At 43.7% G+C, this 22,016-nt stretch overlaps 2 protein-coding genes across 10 annotated transcripts in view; both read left to right on the top strand.

Annotated features, from left to right (window-relative positions):
• Window positions 1-1,338: 1,338 nt before the first annotated feature.
• On the top strand, window positions 1,339-18,957 carry ACADL (acyl-CoA dehydrogenase long chain). Of its 3 annotated transcripts, none has more exons than XM_080632032.1 (11): window positions 1,339-1,392; window positions 3,536-3,697; window positions 7,223-7,360; window positions 7,787-7,951; window positions 8,920-8,986; window positions 10,193-10,357; window positions 11,024-11,125; window positions 12,377-12,490; window positions 14,546-14,673; window positions 16,608-16,694; window positions 18,381-18,957. In XM_080632032.1, the coding sequence occupies exons 1-11, from the start codon at window positions 1,343-1,345 to the stop codon at window positions 18,472-18,474; spliced, it is 1,272 nt and encodes a 423-aa protein (XP_080488158.1). In that variant the 5' UTR covers window positions 1,339-1,342; the 3' UTR covers window positions 18,475-18,957. The 3 variants fall into 3 exon arrangements, with proteins under 3 accessions (XP_080488158.1, XP_080488157.1, XP_080488159.1); XM_080632031.1 differs by lacking the exon at window positions 1,339-1,392 and adding an exon at window positions 1,452-1,548; XM_080632033.1 differs by lacking the exons at window positions 1,339-1,392; window positions 7,787-7,951 and adding an exon at window positions 1,452-1,548.
• A 474-nt stretch (window positions 18,958-19,431) lies between these two features.
• The window catches only part of KANSL1L (KAT8 regulatory NSL complex subunit 1 like), a 66,049-nt gene continuing 63,464 nt past the window's right edge, over window positions 19,432-22,016 (top strand). For all 7 annotated transcript variants that reach the window (XR_013958227.1, XM_080632095.1, XM_080632093.1 and 4 more), the window contains exon 1: window positions 19,432-19,493. The gene's annotated coding sequence lies outside the window, so the exon portion shown is untranslated. The remainder of the gene's footprint in view (window positions 19,494-22,016) is intronic.

Raw genomic sequence — 22,016 nt, 5'->3', positions numbered from 1 at the left:
TTTTCTGGCTCAATCTGCTTTGTGTTTTGAGCCACTGCAATCTTGCTTTTTAGATTTTGTTCTATTTCTCAGCAAACACGAAGGCTGCTTGCTTACAGATTTTGTGCCACCTCATGACTCCGGAACGCCTGACGGTTCCCCAATGCTGTGTGGAGAGTGAGAAAAGCAGGTAAAACCCTATTGATGGGGCCTGTATATCGCTTTAACCCAATCCTCATCACAATGATGGTTGTAGTTTCTAGTCAGTTTCTAGCCAGCTAGTTCTAGTCTAGTTCTAGTCAGCTCAGGGTTTTGTAGGTAAAGGAAGCAGGTAGGTGCTCCTTTTGCAGTGAAAGATCCCAATCTGGTTTGGGTTGGAAGGGACCTTAAAGCTCATCCAGCTCCAACCCCTGCCACGGGCAGGGACCCCTTCCACTGGAGCAGCTTGCTCCAAGCCCCTGTGTCCAACCTGGCCTTGAACACTGCCAGGGATGGGGCAGCCACAGCTTCTCTGGGCACCCTGTGCCAGCGCCTCAGCACCCTCACAGGGAAGAGCTTCTGCCTAAGAGCTCAGCTCAGTCTCCCCTGTTCTGGCAGGTTCAAGCCATTCCCCTTGGCCTGTCCCTACAGGCCCTTGTCCAAAGCCCCTCTCCAGATGACCACTTGCAGCTCAAAACAGTGGATTCAGGAGAGTATTACCCATCCCCTGTGCAGCCTGGTGACCGCATGAGCTGAAGGGAGGAAGAACTATGTCTTAAATCTTTATTCTTTCCCCCACCTCCACTGTTTTTCTCTTCCTGACAGTAATGCTCTCTCACCTTCCTGCACACAACGATCATAAACACCTTCCTCGCCTTCACTGAAGGATTTTGGTGTGCAGGTTCCACGGACCAACACCCACCGACATGAGGCCGCCGGGGTCCTCCCGCCAATACGGGCCCCGAGGGCCGTCGCTGCGCCCGGCGGTGCCATCCGGTCCCGCACCGCAGGGGAACGCAGGCTCCCCCCGTCGCGGGGAGAGGTGACAGACCCGCCCCTGAGGAGGGGGCACGGACGGAGCCAGGGCAAAGCCAGGAGCGGCTGTGACCCCGCGCAACAACGGGAACCCCTGGAGCCATAATCCCCTTCTCGCTCCCTCCCTCGGTGCCCCAGAGCGGCCTTTGTTCCCGCTCCTCTCTGGAACGTGATTTCAAAACGACGTTATTATAACAATAATACAGATGTTTCAGCGTAATCCTGCTCGGATCGAGCCGAGGATTTGTATCCCGCGAAGGCGGGAGCCACGATGACTCCGGGGGTGCGTGTGATAACAGAGACTCCGGGCACCAGAAACCTCCTCACCACAGAAGCTGACGGGAGGCGAATGGAACCCAGGAGCCGCCATGGAACGACCCGGAAAGAAAACAATAACCTGTAATTAACAGTAACGTGACAGGGCCAGGACCGTGCCCCGCCTGCTGCCGGCCCGCCCTGCCCTATCCCGCCGCGGCGTAAGATGGCGGCTCGGTTGTTTTCTCTGAGGGGGTTGCTGCGGGCCGTTGGCCCCCGGCCCTTCTCTGCCCAGGCCAGGTTAGCGGGGCGCGGGGCCGGGGATACAGCGGGGCTGAGGCGCGGGTGGGGAGGTGGATGTGTGGTGGGGGTGCCCGGGTGCCAGAGTCTGGGGTATGTGTTGGTGGGGTTGCACATGCTCTATGTATATACGTACGTATATATACTATGTGTATATATATACGTATGTATACTAAGCGAATATACATACGTGGTGGTTGTCACTGTGTATGCATTTGGAGGGGTGCGGGTGTGTGTTATGTGTATGTGCGGCAGGCAGATTATAGGCACAGGTCTATGTGTATATATTGATGTACGTGTGAGCCTGTGCCTCCATTGCAGCAGGTAGCTGGGATCTGGTGCCCCCCAGGTCTGGACACACACGCACCCCGGATACCCTGGGCTGTGGCATGGCTCCCCCCCTGCCCCAGGCCCGGGAGCCTGCGGAGCCCCCGGTGCCTGACAGGTTCGGGAGTCCCTATGTATCCCGTGATGGGGCCGACCTTTGGTCCATTTCCCATCCACGCTCCGGGAACATCGAGTCCCATAGTGGCAGCAGGTGACAGGCTGGACTTGCCCTCTCCTGGGAGCACTGGACCCGTGGCAGCAGGGTACTTGGAATGGGGTTTTTGGGGAGCAGAAATGCAGGTTCATCCTCATGCCTCCTCTGACCTTGAGGCTGTGTCTCCTAGGGCTGTGGTTGGTGTGCCGGAGCAGCCTGGCCCTTCCTGTGTGCCGCATGGGCTGTGAGCCACAATTAAGTGGTCTTAAATACAGCTCAGCAGCATCTTAAACAGCTTTAAACATAAGATGGAGCTTTTGGGAGAGCCCAGCATAGAAAGCCTGTGCTTGGGGGTCCAAAGCAAGTTGCAGTAGCCTGCTGCTTTCAGATATCGCTAGGAGTAAATAGAGTCTGTGTTTCAGGCACGTTTGATCATTTGCACCAGGAACAGCGTGAGTAACTTCATGTGGCAGTAAATAAAGACCTTTGTCCCGGTAATGGAGTGAGTAAGCGTAGGCTCTGTTAAGCTCTGTGGGACTGCACAAAATTGCTGTGCTGAGGATCTGAGGAGAGAGGAACAAAACAGTTTGAGAAAGGAACAGTGAATGCTTTTCCATTTAATACATCTCAGCTCTGTATTTCTAATTTCTGGTGTTTTGTGGCAATAAAATAAAAGCAAGTCACAGAACACAAAGAAATGACTTTTCATTTCAGCCCTGAAGTAATATGTCATCCTTGACATTCTAAGCCCCTTCAAAAGCTTGAAACCCTTCCTTGTTACTTTGTAATTGCACTTCCCTTGTGTGGTTTCAGCTACTGACATCTACCATTGTTTCTGTTCTTACTTATTGTTAAGGGAGCTTTTTTTGCTTTTAGGTTTGTTTGTATCAGAAGAGGATTCGCCTTCCTCTACAGCAAAGATACTGAAAGCTAGAAGGAATTAAAAAGTATTATATTCAAGGTTAGAACTATGCAGGTATATATGAGAATGCAGAGTATACTACAGCCCTCAGAGCATACAAATCCATATCGTACTTGCTTATATTTTGAGTGTGTGAGTTTTCAGTGTCATGGTTTGGAGACTTTTGGGGGCATATAGAGAATGAACAAAACTGACCAAAAAGGTGTACTTGTTCAAAAAGTTACCCTTTCAGTTTAAATTGAGCTGAAGCGCATCTTGGAGGTTGGGTGGCAGGGAGAGAAGGCAGTGATGATTTTTAGCATCTCTAATGAATAGAAACTTTATCCTCCCACCTATGTATGTATTATTATCGGTTTTAGTTTAGTTGAAGTGTTAAGGACAAACTGGTCTTGCTTTTACCACCTTTCATAGCCCGGTGAAGTACAATGTCTGTTAAGTTTTACGTTTATCGTGGGTATCCTTTAGACCTAACAGTGTGCAAGGCTTGGGACGTGAAATACGTTTAACAACGCAGGTGTCCCCTTTCTTTTAAAGGGTTATTTAAATGGGGTGTGCTAACAGATGCCTTCATTTGTCTTTTTTAGTCCTCTGCAAGCTGAGCAGCATGGCACAAAGCGCCCTGAACCGTCTTCTGCTAAAAGCTTGCTTGATATAGGCACTCGGAGGATCTTCTCATCAGAACATGACATCTTCAGGGAGAGTGCCAGGAAGTTCTTTCAGGAAGAAGTGCTGCCTTTTCATGCAGAGTAAGATAGTTCTTACAAATTCTGGTTTGCCAAATAATGTGCATTTTTCCCCAAAAATGCTTTTTGGGGGTGTTAATAGGAGAGGATAAACAGGTTATTTGTTTTTATCACAAGCTATTTCAACTTACTCAATTAAAACAAACCTGCCTGTGAAAATCATATGGGGGGAGGGGAGGAGACCTAAACAAAATTCACTGCATTATTTGAGCTCCAGTGCAGGCAATCTTGTCCTTAATCCTATGAGCAGACAAATGCAGTTTGCTGCGTTGGAGCAAAAGAATCCCTGCTTGTAGGTATTAACTCTGACACTAATGTCTTGGGGGTGGAATTAGGGAAAGAATTCAGTTTTTCTGCTATTGCACTGCTGCGATCTAAAAAAACCATGGACACTGTGTCTGGGTTACATTGCAGTAGGTTTGTCAATATGGTACAGGTAGGATGGTAATTATGTATTACCAATGTAGTTGGTAATTATGTATTACCAACAAATTTGCACAGATTATCTTTGTTTACATTTCTGTCTCTAATTTTTTGCTCGGAAATCATTAATTAGTTATTACTTATTAATATTAGATTCATTTATATATTTATAAAAATATAAAAATATAAAATATACATATAGCAATATATAATTTATAATGTTAATATATAATAAATACACAAATATGTATGTATAGATATTTGTTAATGTTTATTATTTATTATAATATCTATTATTATTTATCTGTTATTTATTTCCATGGAAATGTGTGGTCTTTGCAAAGATTAGAAGCATTGTAATTCCATTGAACTAGAGCTGGAGGATGGTTTTCTCCCTTATTTTAGTTACAGCAAATCATGTTATAGTTGGGGAAAGTAAATTAACTAAGAACATTTTTTTGAACAAAAAACATTAAGATGCAGAAGTGTCTTTAAGCAATTTTTACTTTACCTGAAAAATAGTCCTGCAAAAAACACCAGGGGTTAGAGAAGGCCTTGTTCATAGAATCTCAGACTGGTTTGGGTTGGAAGGGACCTTAAAGCTCCTCCAGCTCCAACCCCTGCCACGGGCAGGGACCCCTTCCACTAGAGCAGCTTGCTCCAAGCCCCTGTGTCCAACCTGGCCTTGAACACTGCCAGGGATGGGGCAGCCACAGCTTCTCTGGGCACCCTGTGCCAGCGCCTCAGCACCCTTGCAGTAAAGAATAAAATACAATGCTGTCTCCATTGTTCATCCATCACTGCCCTATTGTCCACCATCTGCAAATCCCATGGTGCCCTGACTGTCTGCTGGTGACATTCCTGCACTCTCACTCCAGGTTTCCTCCTGTGCTCTGCCCTGCTCTCAGACCACCTTCCCAAGGACAGCCTTTGTTGGACCAAAATCCCTGAAACATGCTGACCTGGCCATTTATTGGGCTCAACTCTTCTGCACAGCCTGGCCTTGAATGCTTTGAGGGATGAGGCAGCCACAGCTTCTCTGGGCACCCTGTGCCAGAGCCTCAGCACCCTCACAGGGAAGAATTTCTGCCTAAATGTATAATACAAATCTCCCCTCTGTCAGTCTAAATCATTCTCCCTTGTCCTGTTGCTAGCCTTTCTCCAGGTTTCTTGTTGGCCTCTTCAGGTACTGAAAGGATTCTCTAAGGTTTCTCAGGAGCCTTCTCTTCTCCGGGCTGAACCAGCCCAGCTCTCTCAGCCTGGCTCCAGAGCAGAGCTGCTCCAGCCCTCGCAGCATCTCCATGGTCTCCTCTGGACTCGCTCCAACAGCTCCACGTCCCTCTTGTGCTGTTGCCCCAGAGCTGGATCAGGACTGCAGGGGGGGTCTCCCCAGAGCGCAGCAGTGGGGCAGAATCCCTTCCCTGGCCTGCTGCTCAAGCTCTGGGGATGCAGCCCAGCACACGGGCGAGGTTCTGGATTGCAAGTGCACACTGCTGGGTCATGCTGAGCTTCTCATCAACCAACACTCCCAAGTCTTTCTTCTCAGGGTTGCTCTCAATCCATTATCAGCTCAACCTGTTTGTACTTGGGATTGCCCCAACCCAGGCCTTGCAGTATTAATTATTGCACTTACATTGTTCTTGAATCTCACTGCTAGATGAATTTCCTGATGCAACTCACAGTGTGTTTCCACAAACAGTTGAGGTGGCACAATTGAATGGGTGGAGTGTTGAGGCTCTGGGGCAGAAATGAACAGCAGGAGGCGATGGAAACAGCTTGCATCAGGGTTTTTGCCAGCTATTTTTTTTCATCCTCCAACCATGACCTCAAAGCAGTATGCTTTTCCACTGAACAATCATATCCTATCCACAAAACCAGATGTTTTTCCTCATCTTTTGTTAGAATGACTTCTAGTGTAGGTCTGTGAATGGTTACTGGCTCTGCTTGAGACTGGTGAAGATCCGGCTAGCTTTCTGATAGAATGATTTGCTAGGCAAACTGGAATAAGTTGGACTTGTGTTTTTGTATCACTTCAGCAACCTATGAACTGTTCTTTTCTCAGACCTTTCAATTAAAGGAGGCTTCAGGCTTAGTTTATGAAGTAGAGACGGGAATGGCCCTGAAAGTGGTGGTGGGGAAGCAAAGATGGTCATGAGAGGGGTTTGTTTAAGATTTCCCATGTAAGAACAAAAGGTCTGGGAATGAGCTTAAATATGTAGGATAAGAGACTTGATTACCTGTGGATAAAGTTCCATGGCATAGCTCCGCTGCACACAGGTGTGTCAGAGGAGAGGGTCTGGTATAATCTATCTACCATAAACTTCAAAATTGTGGTTTAAAAACAAAGACACTAAAAGCAAAAGCTGGGCCATTAATGTCTGTCTGATTTCCCGGTGAGTTGGCAAACTCCATAAAGAGGCACTGTTTTTCCAAGAATAAGTGATTCCTGTGGGGTTAAAGTTTGCAAAGTGTCAGCAAATAAGCCTCAAGTATCTATTTACATCTTGAAACTTCCTTAAAGCAGTAGTTTACCATGGTACAGAACTGACTTGTGATAAGTGCACAGGGGCTGACTTTATATAAAAGTGACTAATATGTTAATGCTCGGTTCTGATGAATCAGTTCTCATTGGCAGAGTTTAAATCTTTCACAAAAGGTAGTGATGTGTTACACTCATTTTGTACATGGGCAAAATGGAATATCAGGAAGATAAAGACCTGCTCATCATTACCCAGCCGGTTGTAGCTAAAGCAGTCTGGTACTCAGTCCCATAGACAGCACTACTTTCATAGCAAGTGTTAAAGAGATGTCAGGTTATATATTGGAAGCAGGAGTTCAAACTTGTTGTACAGTTGGTGCCCTGTTGTGTCCACAGCGGCATCTGTGGACTTGAAGAATAAAAGAACTGTTATTAAACCATCACTTCTTAGCTGCAAAATATCGTTGTCCACATACCCTACATGTTGTCCGTTGGTGAGACTGAAAGCCTCTTCCTATGCAGTGAAACCTGGCTGCAGGTGTTGCAGTGTGAAGCAGCAGCCGTGACAAATAAGCAGTAGCACATGAGGGACTTAATGCATGGCTGTCCTTGTGCTCATTTTGCAGGTGGGAGAAGGATGGCCAGGTGAGCAGGGAGCTCTGGGAAAAGGCTGGGCAGCAGGGATTGCTGGGTGTTGCTATTGCTGAAAAGCATGGAGGCATCGGAGCGGATATCCTCTCTTCAGCCGTGGTTTTGGAGGAGCAGTGAGTATCACATGCTTTGGGAAGAATTTCAGTGATGTTATCAAGAGACTTGTTTTTCTGTGAGGTGCCCTCATTGTGGAATATGTTTGCTTACAGAAAACTGTTATCTTCCTTGTGGAAATAATAGCTTAGACCCTCTTGGTTTAAGTATTGTGGATGATTGTTTTAAGTAACAGATGTCATTGTGCTCCACTGTTAGGGCTTTGTGGCTGGGAGGAGGGTTTTTGTTAGTCTAGTAAGCTATATACCCATTTGGCTGTGAAAATACATTCTATAAATAACAGTGCAAGTGCCGTGGCTCAGATTGTCCGAGACTTCTGTGTGGTGGGGCTTTCTTCATTGTTGGGTCTGTGTTGTAACGGTGTAAAGCTCAGTGTTTAATCTTTGTAGTACTTTTTCTGAACTTCTTTTCCCCTACTCCCCAAGGATGTATGTTAACTGTACTGGCCCAGGATTCAGCCTTCATTCAGATATAGTCATGCCTTACATTGCAAACTATGGCTCTGAAGAGCAGATAAAACACTTTATCCCCAAAATGATCGCAGGCAAATGCATTGGAGCTATTGCCATGACAGAACCTGGGGCTGGCAGGTAAGCTAAATACTAAAACAATGGTCTTAGCATTATGTGCTATGTCAGTGAAAACAATTCTGAGCCTCCTGGTTATATGGTCATTTTAGTTACTAGACCTTGATATACCTTTATAGTATGTACCTTTATAGGTACCTTGATTAGGTAGGAGCTCAAAAACCGTGTTAACAGTTTACAGCTTTGTCATTTTCAAGATACTTGATCACAATCAAGTTCTGTATCATCCCACTGTGGGCAAATAATGCTTTGTGTTTGCTTATATAGTCTGAGTTTATAGTTACTAACTTGCTTGTCATGTGAGCATAATTTTAATACCCAAGGTAGTCAGGAGAAAATTACATACCTCGGTAAAGAGGGCTTGACTTTTACTATTAGCTTTTGTTGTGGAACAGAATGCCCTGTTTCCTCTTGTCTGAATCCTTTAAAACAGAGAAGTGTCCCTCCTTGACCATCGTTACTGAAGGGCAGACAGCACATGTTTGGAGTAGACACAGCTGATCTGGCCAATTCCCAAAACAGAGAGGGACAGGTGAAAAGCAAAACTTGGTGTCATGCTTCTACAAATGGTAGATGTCGCCAGTGGCTTTTTACAGAACCTCCTGATAAGGGTTGAGCCTGCTCAGAAGATGTGGTTTTGTCTGGTGTTTATCATTTAAGGCATACTTGTGTAAGGGGATACTGATCCGTTGGTGTTAGTGCTTATGACACCACCTTCCACAAGCAGACCCGTTAAAACGAGACCTCCTGTTCTTGTACAATTGTATGGATTTATCATCCCTTTTTCCACAACGTGCTTGTGGTTTCTGTGTTACACTCCAGGTTCTTTCGCCATGTTTCACTGTCTGCATTTTCACTGACCCCATTCCTGGACAGTATAAAATTGCTTTCTTTTATATTGGGTAGAATTCAAGATGCAAATTGAAGCTTCTGCAATGGTTTCTTGAAGAACATTTTGAATTTCGTTTTAGTGACTTGCAGGGAATCCGAACATATGCAAAAAAAGATGGAAATGACTGGATTCTTAATGGGAGCAAGGTAAGCGAACAGATTACGTGCCTCGTAGGCTTTGGGAAGTGAATGCATTTAAGACGGTGAAGGATGTTCTCCAGTGTTAGTATCTCCCCCCAGTCCTTTCATTTTTGGGGGATTTTGTCGGTTATGCTGTGATGGTGGGTTTTTTTGTTCCCCAGTTATTTTTTCCTAGGACTTGAGATGTTGCTGGCTATTTACAGACCAAGTTATGGAAGCGCTTGAGTAAATTATTTTTGTAGCTTTTAAATAACCTTATCAAAAGGTCCATTTTCTCTTAAACTGGGAAGAAAATGGGCTAGGGGAAAAAATAAGTTCTGCATAGAAATAAGCAGCAGCAGAGCTGGTTTTTAGTACTGAAGTTGAACAACAAAACAGATGTACTATCACTGTGAAATCTTCTGTGGCCCAGGTGAAAACTTGCGTTGCCATAATGCAGGCTGTGGAATCTTTATTCAGGAACCCACTGGTTGTGTTAGGAGAAAGAACCCAACTGGATCAGATGCTCTGTGTGTATTGTCAAGCTGTTGCAAACCTGGCAGCATTAACCTCTACTTCACTGCCGTAATAAAAAAGCAAATGGAAGTGTGGGTTCAACAGGGTTTGTTTTAAAGCTATGAAATGTCTTAGTCTTCTTTCTCCCCGCTTTCTTTTGTACTCCTGCTGATAACATGGTTCTGATAGAGACTTCTCTCCTTAGCAGAATTTCCAGTGGTGAGAATGTCTGCAAGAAAATATGTATGTATGGGTGTTCAAAAGGATATTTGCTCATGCTGCACAGTTGAGGCCAAGCAGGACAGATAGCTCATTTCTTTAGCTGGAGTTAAGATGGATCACTTTGGCAGGTTCATGAGTCATTCTGCAGGATTATAATAAGCAGTTGTGACAAGGAGCCATTGATAGTTTTGCATGTTATACCTTGCTAATTTAATTTTCTAGGAAAGAGATCCTCTGTGTTCATTTAATCTCTGCATTCAATACCATATTTCTTCTTTATTGTGGGGCAGGCAAAAGAAACAGATATTTGCATTTAACTTCATACTTCTGACCCACGCAACACTTCTCAAACTAATTCCTGGTTTCATAGACCTGGTTTCAAAACACTTAATTCTGAAAGCTTTACAGTCTTCTGGACACTTGCAGCTCACCCTTGAAAGAGCTAATGCCATTTTTCTAGCTTGTTGCTTTATTCCAAGTTGCATTTTTTTACAGGTATTCATCACTAATGGTTGGATGAGTGATGTAGTGATCGTGGTTGCAGTTACCAACCGGGAGGCCCGAACTCCTGCTCATGGGATCAGCCTTTTCCTGGTGGAGAATGGAACAAAAGGCTTCATCAAGGGACGCAAGCTGAACAAAATTGGCTTGAAAGCTCAGGTGAGATCCTACCATCCCTAACAAGTAGCTTGGAGGAAGTCTAAAATCACTTCATGCCTGGCATTTGCTAAATAAATATAAAAACTGTGATGCTATTCAAGTTCTTAGGCTTTAGAGCACAAGTGATGTACATGCAAGGTATGATGCTGAGTTTGGCTAGGTAAGTCTGAAGGATTCAGTGAGTAAGGAGAGACTTGAGGAACCTAGATTTGTTCATTCTGAAGAAGCCTGGAAGTACAGAATCTTATTGGCGTCTTCAGCTTACCTAACATTCGGCTGTAGAGGTGGTAGCACCTGGTTCTTCTCAGAGGAGCATAGTGAGAGTGACAAGGGACCCAAGTTATGTTAAGGAAAATTCTAAGTAGGTGTTAAGAAAAAAGATCACCATAAGAGTGATCATATAGTGGAAGAGGGGGTCAGGGAGGTTGTGGAGCCTTCATCTTAGGAGCTTTGGAAAGAAGTGGACAAGGCCTTCAGCTGCTTGCTTTGCTGGAGCTGTTGTCAGAAGAAGAGAAACAAGGTGATCTTTGGAGAACTGTTCCAACCTAAATGGTTCTATGATTTCAGATTAAAGTGTACAATAGCAAGAAAAAAATGGGGCAAAGGAAGTGGAATGAAGAGATGAGGATGTCGGGCTCTGAATGGTTGTGTTTAAAATCCTCTTAGGACACAGCAGAGCTGTTTTTTGAAGATGTGCGGTTGCCAGCCAGTGCCTTGCTTGGAAAAGAGAACAAAGGCTTCTATTACCTGATGGCAGAGCTCCCTCAGGTAAGAGGAATTGAGTGTTTGCTGTCTGTAGGAAGAATACAGGATGATTTTTGTCATCATTAGAATTTGCCTCAGTCTTGATGATTGTGTATCATGGGGAGCCACCTTGGGCTCAGAATGGGGATGTCTGTAGGCAAGACTCTGTTGGTAACTACTGCTTCTTAGCTGGAGTACACAGTTCCTAATGCTAATGGTGCAGGTCTTTGGGCATTGATAAAAATGTTGATATCCCACCAGCTCAGCCCAATCTCTTAATCAGCACCCCAGCTATTGAAGAGGCTGAAGGTAAGTGTATTTAAAAGAACGTACCACAGTTTTCCTGTATAATTCTATCATGAAACCACTTTGCTTAGGAAATTAAATACAGCTTGGAGGTGTCAGATGCATTTGGCATTCTCTTTAAAGAAACAAGCAAACACTGCTATTTTAGCTCTTACACCAGCAGAAGCATATTAAAGATATAAGGAACTCTTTTCTTTGTCCCTATAGCAAAGTAAAGAAGTTGCCAAAATACCTTGCTAGTGGAAATAATAGTTTACGACTTAGTTTATGAAGTTTTGTAATTATTTGAGAGGATAAAGAAGCAGTGTGGTCTTTCAAAGCATGACTGGTTTGTCAAAACGATGACTTTGTACTTGCCTTATCTGGTAGGGAACACGTTTATTTAATTTTATGCTGTGAGCAAGTACAAAACCTGATCAAAGGAAAAGTTTTACTGCTTTAAAGAAATAGATGTATTCATGAACAGGTTCAATCTGATGCATCGGATGATTTCAGTGGTACTAGAAGCAGTTGTTCTGTACTTAGCTCCTGTTTTATCAACATGTTACGAGGAAGGAAAAAACAGGCAGGGTTTTGGTTGGTTTTTGGTAGGTTTTGGTTTGGGTTTTTTTGAGTTGTCCTATTGAAATGGTTAAATACAGTTGTTCTTTAACCTCAGCAGTGAAAACCAAAGATTGAATCAGAATTTGGTGTGAATTTTTCAGTCAGCATGAGTCCTGTGGTTGATTTGTAGCTATTTTCTGAGTCGTTGTGATAGAATACTACCCTGAAAAAGACTTAACAGAGCTTCAGGCAGGAGGCATTTGTCCCACTCGTTAATTTCAGTAATGCAATGTGTCTGATTTGATACTTCATGTGACTTCTGCTGCCCTCCCTTAATGAACAACACTGAACATCTGTGCCCCAGTTGTGCATCTGATATGGAGAAATGTCTCATTCAGCTGGATTCTGTAATTTGTGTTTCAAAAGGAACGACTGCTAATTGCTGACTTAGCTCTTGCCAGCTGTGAATTCATGTTTGAAGAAACAAGGAATTATGTGAAGCAAAGAAAAGCTTTTGGGAAGACAGTTGCACACTTGCAGGTGAGTTTGAACTGAGAAACTTGTGTACAGATTCCAGTGTGCTTTTTTCTATGTGAAATAGGGAGCAAAGGAAAATCACTGGGCTGTTTTCAAAGGACTGTTTGCATGGTTCCACTGTTGGACCATGGCTGTTGTTTGCTTCCATGCCAAACACCACAAAAGCCTTAATGTACGTGTTCAGTTAGATGCCTCCCAGCAGTGCTGCTTTTGGAAGTGAAATGTGCAAGGTGAAACAGGCCTTTTGCTGCTGGCGAGACAAAATCACCTTGTTGCTCTTAGGCTTGTGTTTTACTGTCGGAGGTCTTAACCACAGGGTCTGTTACACCTGTGTATGTGTCTGTATCTGCCTGGAGTTCTACAGACTGCAGAAGAGCTTGGTGCATGTGCAGGTGCTGCATTCCTTTGCACACAATGCATTGCAGAAAAATAAACTTCGAGGCTGATGCTGGGGGCTGCTCCTAGGCAGTGACCTTGCTGCCTGCATGCAAAGGTGTTTGTATTCAGCTTTATGGGTATTGTAATGAGATTCCTCAGCTACCAGCTAGCTGGGTATTCAAGTGACTGCGTATAAAAGTGTTGGATCGTTCCCTGTGAGCTTACCTCACTCCTGACAGTGGTAGTTAATCGTGATTTGAGACACTTCTGCCTACGCTCTTTAGTTGCAGTCATAAAACAAATGTTGCTTTCTGCAGTACTACGATGTTCAAACTTTCCTGAAAACCATGTTAGCTGTTAGGACTGGAACAGACCAAGCTCCTGCATGTTTGGTTTATAGGACAGAAGTGATTCATATGGGTTGGAGGATGTTGTTGAGACTTCCTTTGTCAAAATCAAACCTTTAGCTGTGAATAGCAGCACAATCAGGCCCTTTAGAGGCTGGAATGCTTGGCGTCTTTCAGAAAATTATGATTTTCATCTGTTTTTAAAGCTAGCATTCAGAAATGTAGTATATGCAGTGTGCAGCTTTAACATAAAAGAAATATATTTTACCTTTTTTGTAATGTAGGTAAAGGATGCTTCCTAATTCTGATAGTTCACTGTGCAGAGACCTCCAAAATAATCCCCTTTTTTAGGCTAGCCCGCTACCAACCACCAGGTGGCAAATAAACTTAATGAAGTGTATTATTTTTGCTGAAGTAATCCATTCTTGCATATCTCTTCAGTTTCCCTTTTGTTGCTGATGGCTAGAATATGCATATAATGAAAAATCCTTTCAAATTAGAACTCTGCCTTGTCTAATTCGATTAGTCATGCCACAGTACAGTGTTTGAAATCAAATCTTTGTAATAGTAGACTGGTCCATTGTATTTCTTGTCAAGGGAAGCAAGAAGATTTTATTTATATATATTTGTATGTATATATATGCACACAGTTTCAGAACTGTGAAATTAGAAACCCTGTTGTTACTGAGTAGTGGTTTTATCTCCTTCCTACCAGAATGATACAAAGATGGGTGGATGCTTGCGTGGCTTGACTTTACAGAACCTTAGCAATGGATTTAAGTTTCTTTTACCTCTTCTACTTAGAAGCTCGTCCAAAGTGACAGAACTCAGTGTTGAAAAACTTCCTGATAGTTAATCTAAAAATTCCTTTGATTTTGCTTCTCTTTGCATATGACTTAAACTCTCAAGAACTAAATGCATAGAAAAAGCTTTCAATAGATGATGAAATGATATTGGTTGGGGAAGTTGGTGGCTCTACAGAGTGAAGGGACATTCCCCCACAAGAGGGAGCCGAGAGGGACAGAGCACCCAGTGCCTCCTACTCTCTGCTCTCTAGGAATTTGCATCCAGGTTCTTGGGGTTCAGGTTCTTGTAAAGTCATGTTTTGAGTTGGTATTGAGAAGTAAAGGGCTGTAATTTTCTCTAATAAGATTGGTAAAGCCATAATTGTACGGAAAGTAAGCTGTCTTGTGGTGTACAGAGCCAAAGTGGTTTGAAATGGTGATTTCTAACATAAACCCTTTTAGAAAATGCTCCATTTTCTACTTCAGGGATCACTTACAACTTACAAGTGTCATACTTCTGCTCTTTCTTTATCCATTTCCAACATCAGACGGTGCAGCACAAGTTGGCAGAAATGAAAACACAGATCTGTGTGGGCCGAGCTTTTCTGGACAGCTGTTTGCAGCTGCACGCAGATAAACGTCTGGACTCCTCCACAGCTTCCATGGCAAAGTATTGGTATGTGGTTACTTGTATGATCTTGACAGGAGGCTGATAAAAATACTGAACTGTTCAGATCTACTGAAAAGATAACATTGCAGGCTGATTAATAACAAGGTAGGCAGCTTCTAATACAGACCACTAGGTTTAGATTTAATGGTGTAGCCAGCAAAAATCTTTGTTACATTGAAAACCAGTGTTGTTTAAACAGATCAATTTCCAAACAATAGTGTGCTTCTAAAACAGGCTTCCATTAATAACCAGATCAGGACTCAGCTTTAGCTTCAAGTAGAAGTGAGTATTTTGTTGGTATTCAGGAAAACATTTGTATTTTGCTGTAGCAAATTGTTGAGGTTTTTTGGGGGGTTGTTTTTCTTTTTTTAATGGGGGATCTTTGTTTTTTTTAAAGCACAGGTTTATTTGAAGCTCATATGATTATTAATCATTAATGAGTTAATTTTACTTAGCAATAGCCCTTTCTCCCACCCAGTTTCTGAAGCTGTCTGGTTTGGGAAAGAAATAGTTGGCTATAGCTACTGCTGTAACTGAGACTGAGCAGTACTTTCCTTTATTGGCCAGAACTACTCCTTTCTCTTCCTGTACGTGGTGGTGTTATCTGTTAACTTACATTTAACCAGAGAAAGCTGGATGGGTAGAAACATCCAAGATAGTGGCACATAAATTTGTATAGTTTTCTTTCTGCTTGCAAAGATGGGAGGGAAACAAAAGCACATCAGACATGAACAATTCATTTTGTGGAAGATGCAGTGGTTTACAGCTCCTAGAAATGAGCAGAGAATACTGAGGAAATCCAGAGAGTATTTACAGTGAAAGGAAGGATTTTGATTGAGTGCTGTTCTTGGCAGTGATTACCTAGAAGTACCAGGTACGTAAGCAGAGGAATTCAGTTTTGAGGAGCAGGAAGCAACTAGTGCCAGCTCAGATATGTAGACACTTCCTCAACAAATTTCCCAGAGTAAAGCATTTGAAATTCCCCTACATTCCCAACTGTTTAGTGGCACAATTTGTTATGGATTTCCCCTTTCCCTAATGGAGTCTAGAAAATGCCAGAATGTAGAATTGCTTTATTCCCTATTAGTTCAGGAGACTGTCTCCAGTTAGTTTTGCTTCAAACCTTTTGTACAGTCCTTGACTTGAGTTAGAGCTTTGAAGGATTTTAAAGCACAGTTTGTGCATTTCGTTTCCAATATGTGATGAAAGGTCTGAAGGTTTTATTTTGTGGTGACAATTTGTATTGTGTACCTAAATTAATTTGAACATGTATTTAGGAAAGAGAGTTGCAGTAGCTCACTGCTGCAGACTAAAAGTTCGTATAATAAACTGTAAGGATTTAACTGAATGAGGGAATGATTTGGAGAATGGGAGAGGAGTAGTTTGAAGAAAAGGACTCTTACATTCTTAATTGAGAATAAATTGACTTGAATTGTTATTTTCTTTCTGTTCATTCTCTGAAAGTTACATGCTTAGAAAGTGCGTGTGGGAGCGTTGGTGTCTTTCAACTTTAGCTTGAGCTTCCAGTGCAGTTCAAATCTTTATTTTGCAGTTAAATCTGTATTTTGCAGCAAGAAATCCTGTTTAAGAATTACAGTATTTTGTAGAATTGAAAACTATAACATCTGTTGGGAAAAATAAATTATGCTCGGGTGATGGATATACTCAAGGACATCGTGGTGTGTTGCTAGTGGGAGTGTAGGGGGCAGCCTGTGATTGCTGTTACTTTTTGACAAAGCTGAGGGATTTGGTAAGAAAAGAGATTATATCAACCTGCTTTACAAAAGAAATCTGTGTAACTATGAGAAAGGTAAGCAAGCTTGTCTGTATATAGAATAAAAAGTTTGGTTCTATTTTTGACTTGCTCAGTTATCTGTGTATCTTGTGATGTTTCATAGCATAACATTCTTCTAAAAACCAATTTTTTTTGGCTATTTAAGGGCTTCTGATCTCCAAAACAGCATAGCTACTCAGTGTGTGCAACTGCACGGAGGATGGGGGTACATGTGGGAGTATCCAATTGCAAAGTAAGTGTAGCATTTCAGACTTGAATGATGAAAGATTACCAGCAAACTAAAATGAGGCATCCCCTTTACATCTACTTGTCAGTTGTTTAATGTTTAGAACTGATTTACTGCCTCTTTTCTCTTCGTGGTTATTGAAAGGCAGTCTACTGTATGGATGTTTGCAGGAAGGCTTTGTTTTGATTCTCCAACGAATTCATAAGCTGATGAGCAATTACCTATATTATTATGTTTTCCACAAAATAAAAGTTGCTTTTCTGGAAGAAAATGTTAACTGTAAAAAAAGGGAAGCAATGTAAAACTAAAAATGAGGAGAGGTAGTTAGCATGCTTTATCTGAAATAAAATGCATGTGTATGAAGGAAGGAAAACCTGTTGGTCAGTCTAAATCTTGTGTAATACTCTAGCATAACAAATTGCCTAAACAAGAGTATGACTGACTACATTCAGCTTTTTACATCTTTTTAAGTGAAAAAGCTCAGAGATCTATGTGTAAAAAGAGGATTTAGCTATTCCAAATTTTTGGCTTACTTTATGAATTTAGGTGTATTTATGGAGTTCTTATGTATTTCCTTGTGTATTATCTGTGAAGATGTGTTTCCTTTTGTGTACATGCCATTTGCCACACTAAGTAGAGTTTTCTGGAGCTGTTTTTAATAAAACAGAAAGAAGATGTGATCTGATAGGAGGAATAGGAAAACCAGGAGTGCTGTGCAGTTGTCTCAAGTAACAAACTAAATTAGTTTAACTGAGTAGGTTTGACTTTTTAAAAAATTATTCTTCTTCTAAATATATTGAGTGTGAAATGTTGCTTTAAAGTAACTTTTCTGCATGTTTTTGATGAGTATAATTTGTGAGTGTCCTGCAGCCTATCTAAGTTGGAAGACCAGCAAGTCCTGTTTAGGGTGTCCTCAAACTGCTGCTTATCTGTGTGTGCAGTAGTTGTCCATACAGGGTTTTATTATCCCCGTGGTTCAGCAACATGCCTGTTTCCAGAGAATGCCGTATTGCTCCTGGGCTGCTCTCTGAATAATGAAGCAGAATTAAGATGGAACAGCAAGCTGTCATTGTCCTGTGTGTTCTCACCAGCTGTGCATGTACTGGGTCCAGTTCCAGCACAAGGATGGAATGGTTTGGCTGCATGCAGCTTTTCGGCTGCTGGCCCAAATAGAGCTGGAGCTGGTGTCAGTAGAAGGCTGTAGCCAGCTGATGTGAAAACCATTGACACTTTCTTCTCCTCCCAGGGTGTTTGAGGCCCACCTCAAAGAAAGAACTGACAGCACCATCAGCAGTCCTCTCGACAGGATCAGACAGGCTAGGGCATTAGAGCAATTTACCACGATAACTATCAGTTTGGCTCTGCAGGAGTTGTTTTTTAACAACAAGGAAGCACCTGGGTGTAGCAGCTCATGCACGCATACTATTCTGCAGGATGAGTGTGGTGGGGGAATGGGGGCTTTGGTGTCTGGAGCTGTGTTAATGCTCAGGTGCTGAGAGGAAAGGAGGGAATAAGAATTGGGAGGGGAAGAGTAGGAAGAGTCTTGTTTTATAGAGTTTTATTTGATTAATTTATTTAATTAATGTAATTATTTAATTAAGGGGGATAGTGGTATCTTTTTATTCTGATTGTGTGTCCGTTCTGAAGAGTTGTTTTTAATCTTTCCTTTTTGTTCTTTTTTTTTCCCATCAGAGCTTTTGTGGACTCCCGTGTTCAGCCAATCTATGGTGGCACCAATGAAATAATGAAAGAACTTATTGCTAGAGACATTGTCAGTGACAAGTAGGTGCTTACTAGTTTGAAAAATCTTCCCAGAATCCTGTATATTAATATATGGTATAAAATCAGACATCAGAATGTAAGTAAAATAAATGTGGTATATTGTATTCCTTCAAGGAAGTGATACTATTAAAAAATAGTAACAACAGTGTGCTTTATGCAGAATATCTAATATTAAATGACCTTTTATTTTAGATATCTTGGGACAACACAGAGTAATCCTCTGGGTTCCAACCGTTCTGGTGGTGAAAGGCAGTTTTTTGTCTGGGACATTATGGGTAGCATTTCAGACTTGGTGCCATTATATTGAATCCAGCCCTCGCTTTTCAGGATCACACCTCCAGAGAAGCCACGTTTTTCACAAATGAACAGAACTTACATTAGCATTCATCACTGAATTTGTATTCCCCTTTGACAAACTTAACTACTGTCACTATACAGTTTGGGGAGGGAGTGTACAGCTGACCTCGATGTTTACATGTAACCCAAGCTGCCTTATTTTGATTACTTTGTCAAATAAATATAATAAAGCATTTCTATGCAATCTTACGGTTGTCTGAATTACTTTAAAGCCTGAGGGAGAGTCGCTTCCTCTGTGCCCGTATTCGTCTCAGGGCTCCGAGGAGGAGTTTTGAGGAAGGGGACTGTGAGGCTGGTGAATGTTATCGAACGTTTCCAAGTTATACGCGTTAAAAAAGGCTGGAAAATGTGGTTTTATCGCTATTTACGCGCTGGGGATTGGATCTGACCTCTTCGCTGCAGGGCTCAGCGGTCTGGCCGCCGTCCTCTCCTCAGCGCCCCGCCTCAGGACCCCCGCCAATGCCGGGCGGCCGCCCCTGCGCAGAGCTCCGCCCCCGGGGGCTGCTGATTGGCCACGCTCCTCCCCGTGCGCGGGGAGGCCCCGCCCCTCTCGCCGCGCTGCGCTTTAGCTGGGCGCGGACTCTTCAACAGCGGTAGTGGGAGCCGCGCCGGGAGCAGTGCGGGACGCAGCGAGCAGCGCCGCCGGGGACGAGCCGGCGGGCAGAGGCAAGCGCGGGGCTTCGCTGGGCGGGTGGGGGGTGCAGGCGGCGAGGCCGTCGCTGCGCGCCAGCGGGAAGCACCGCGCTGAGGCGCGGAGCGGCGGCGGTGGGGGGGGGTGTGTTGGGGAAGAGAACGCGGGGCCGGGCGGCGGCCGGTTCCCGCGGCGGGAGCGGCCGTGGCGCCGCCGAGCGCTGTGCGCGTGCGCGAGGAGGAGCCTGGGGTGGGGGCGGGGTGAGGGGGGGGTGGGTTAACGGTCTGGGCGCGGGGCGGAGCCAAGAGCGCTGAGGCGGGGACGGGGCCGCGCCTCACCGCCCCGCTGGCCCTTCCCGTCCTTCCCTCCACGCTCCACGGCGGATCTCGCCCGTCTGGTGCTGCCAGGGCGGCCTTGCCCGCCTCGGCCGTGCGGGGTGCGCGGGGTCCGCAGTGGTCCATGGGTACACGCTGTTGTGCTGCCTTGACCTTTTTTCCTCGTTATTTTTAATATGTGGGTCAGCAGATGGGCGGGAAGCTTCACCCTGCGTTTTCATGTGTGATTTTCGGGTGGTTTTTTAAGTTCCCGCGTTGAAACTTCCCTGTGGTAAACAGATTACCACAGATTCCTTTGCCTCCTAGTGACCCTGACCCGGTTGGCTTCCCAGCCGCCAGATCATTACTCATAAAACTGAGTAGATAAAGTAGATAGCAAAGCTCTGGACGGCAGCCCAGCTCCAGTCCCCTCAGCTTCGTGTGCTCTTGAGCAAGGATTTAATCCACTTTGAGCATCAGGCTCCCTGGTTGTAAAACACTGAGGTGTTTGATACCCGTTAGCGGTGGGAAGCAAAGTAACCAGTATACAAGAAAAGAAATCCAAGTGGATTTTCCCAAGTGATATTTCTTTTGTGTGCTTAATTTAATAAAAAGGAAATACTAAAAATTAAACTGGGTAAAGCATGGTTATAATGCTAATAGGTGTACCGACTCAGGAAGCTACTCTGTGTGCCTTAGGACCCTTCTTATTGGATCACATTGTGAAATCCTGTCAATGGTTTGGGGAATTTAAATTCCAGTCACCTGAATCAGTGCCTAAGAGCTGAATGGGTGTTGTTTCAGACCAGGTTTTATGGCCCACTCTTCAAAGAGTGAAATTTGCAAGGATAACTGAAATGTTGATAGGGAAATGGATCTGAAAGCATGATGTGTGTCTATGTTAGAGATATGTGCAACCTACATAGAGAGGCACCTGTCATGTACCGCAGAAAGTGTTTTAAGTTTAGCATATGTTAAAACCAACTTCAGATGTTATATTACAAATACATGGCATTATAGACAGAACAGGAATTAGCTGATGGCATAGTATATAAACTTGGGAATAAGATACAACTCTGTTCAGAAGCAGTTATGAACAAAACCAACCCTGTTCAGGGATTTTAATGAGCCATGTATTTTATCATAAATGAATACTAATGAGTTCCACTCGAAGTGTGTCCTTTTTGATGTCTTTTATGAGTAAAAGTGTTTGAGTGGTCTGTCTAAAATTGAGTTCTCTTTTCAAAGAGAGATCCTTTTAGGATGTGTGTGTGTCTTATGGTTAGTTTGGGGTTTTTTCCTCAAGGAGGTAGAATTTGTGCTTGTATCTTCTGGGGAGTGCGCAACACTGGAGCTTGCAGCTTTATCTGTATAGTACTGCCTGCACAGTGAGCGCTGCTGAAAGCTGAGACTCCCCACATAATCCTGTTTGGGTTGTTGGGTTTTTTTCCAATCTATTAATAGAACAAAACACTAAAATGTTTAAATACACGTCAGGAGAAACGGGGCTGCTTTTGAACTGAAAACAAAAGCTCTGCCTACTGAGATGATTTTCCTTTCTCTTAAAGGCTAGTCCCTGGTGTGTTAAATATGGACCTCTTTCCTTTTTCTTTCATACTCCTAATCAGGACATACCCAGTGGGGCCAACATCTCTTTTTTTGCCTTTGTTGCTGCAGACTGTTCAATGAGAAAGTGCAGCTTATGCTGTTGAGCTGTTCTCTCTATTCTTAGAAGTTAATATGGTCCTGTGAGTTTTGTGCAAAGTGGGAGAGGTAGGTCAAGTACTACCCAAGTGGATGCCACCCTCCCACCAGGCACAGCTTAGAGCTGGCCAAAGCCAGTTCCAGCTCTGGGTCCTGGCACACAGTGAGGGCAGTGCTGCAGTAGTGCTTGTCTGCCAGCACACCGCTTTATTTTTGTCTAACCAGTATCAGGGAGGCTGTCCAAGAGTTGCTAGGGATTAGGGGGCAAACAACACAAAGCTGTAGGAAACCAGGTTTTGTCAGCTGTGATGTAGGCAGATCAAGCTTGCTCATGTAGCTGCCGTCTCTTCTGCAGGAAGGCAGCTCTTGTCAGTTTGAAATACAGTATTTTTGAACGTTCTTGCTGAGCTTAAGTTGAGGTGTGTCACCAGATGCTGTTTGCTGCCAAAGACTTCACTTTGCTTTTGAAATGCCTTCTAGGCAAGAAATAAACATTGGAAGTTTGCTTACCTGAAACACTGTTCATCTATGAATAAACTG

The sequence above is a fragment of the Psittacula echo genome (genome assembly GCF_963264785.1).
Source record: "Psittacula echo genome assembly, chromosome: 20".
NCBI lineage: Eukaryota > Metazoa > Chordata > Aves > Psittaciformes > Psittacidae > Psittacula > Psittacula echo.
The sequence above is the reverse complement of the archived record's forward strand: the minus strand, read 5'-3'. Positions and strand labels throughout refer to the sequence as shown.

Coding starts and splice junctions, on each gene's coding strand:
- ACADL (XM_080632031.1), top strand. CDS start 1,475: ATGGCGGCTCGGTTGTTTTCTCTGAGGGGGTTGCTGCGGGCCGTTGGC. Junction 1,549..3,535: donor CCCTTCTCTGCCCAGGCCAG/GTTAGCGGGGCG, acceptor TGTCTTTTTTAG/TCCTCTGCAAGCTGAGCAGC. Junction 7,361..7,786: donor GCCGTGGTTTTGGAGGAGCA/GTGAGTATCACA, acceptor CTACTCCCCAAG/GATGTATGTTAACTGTACTG.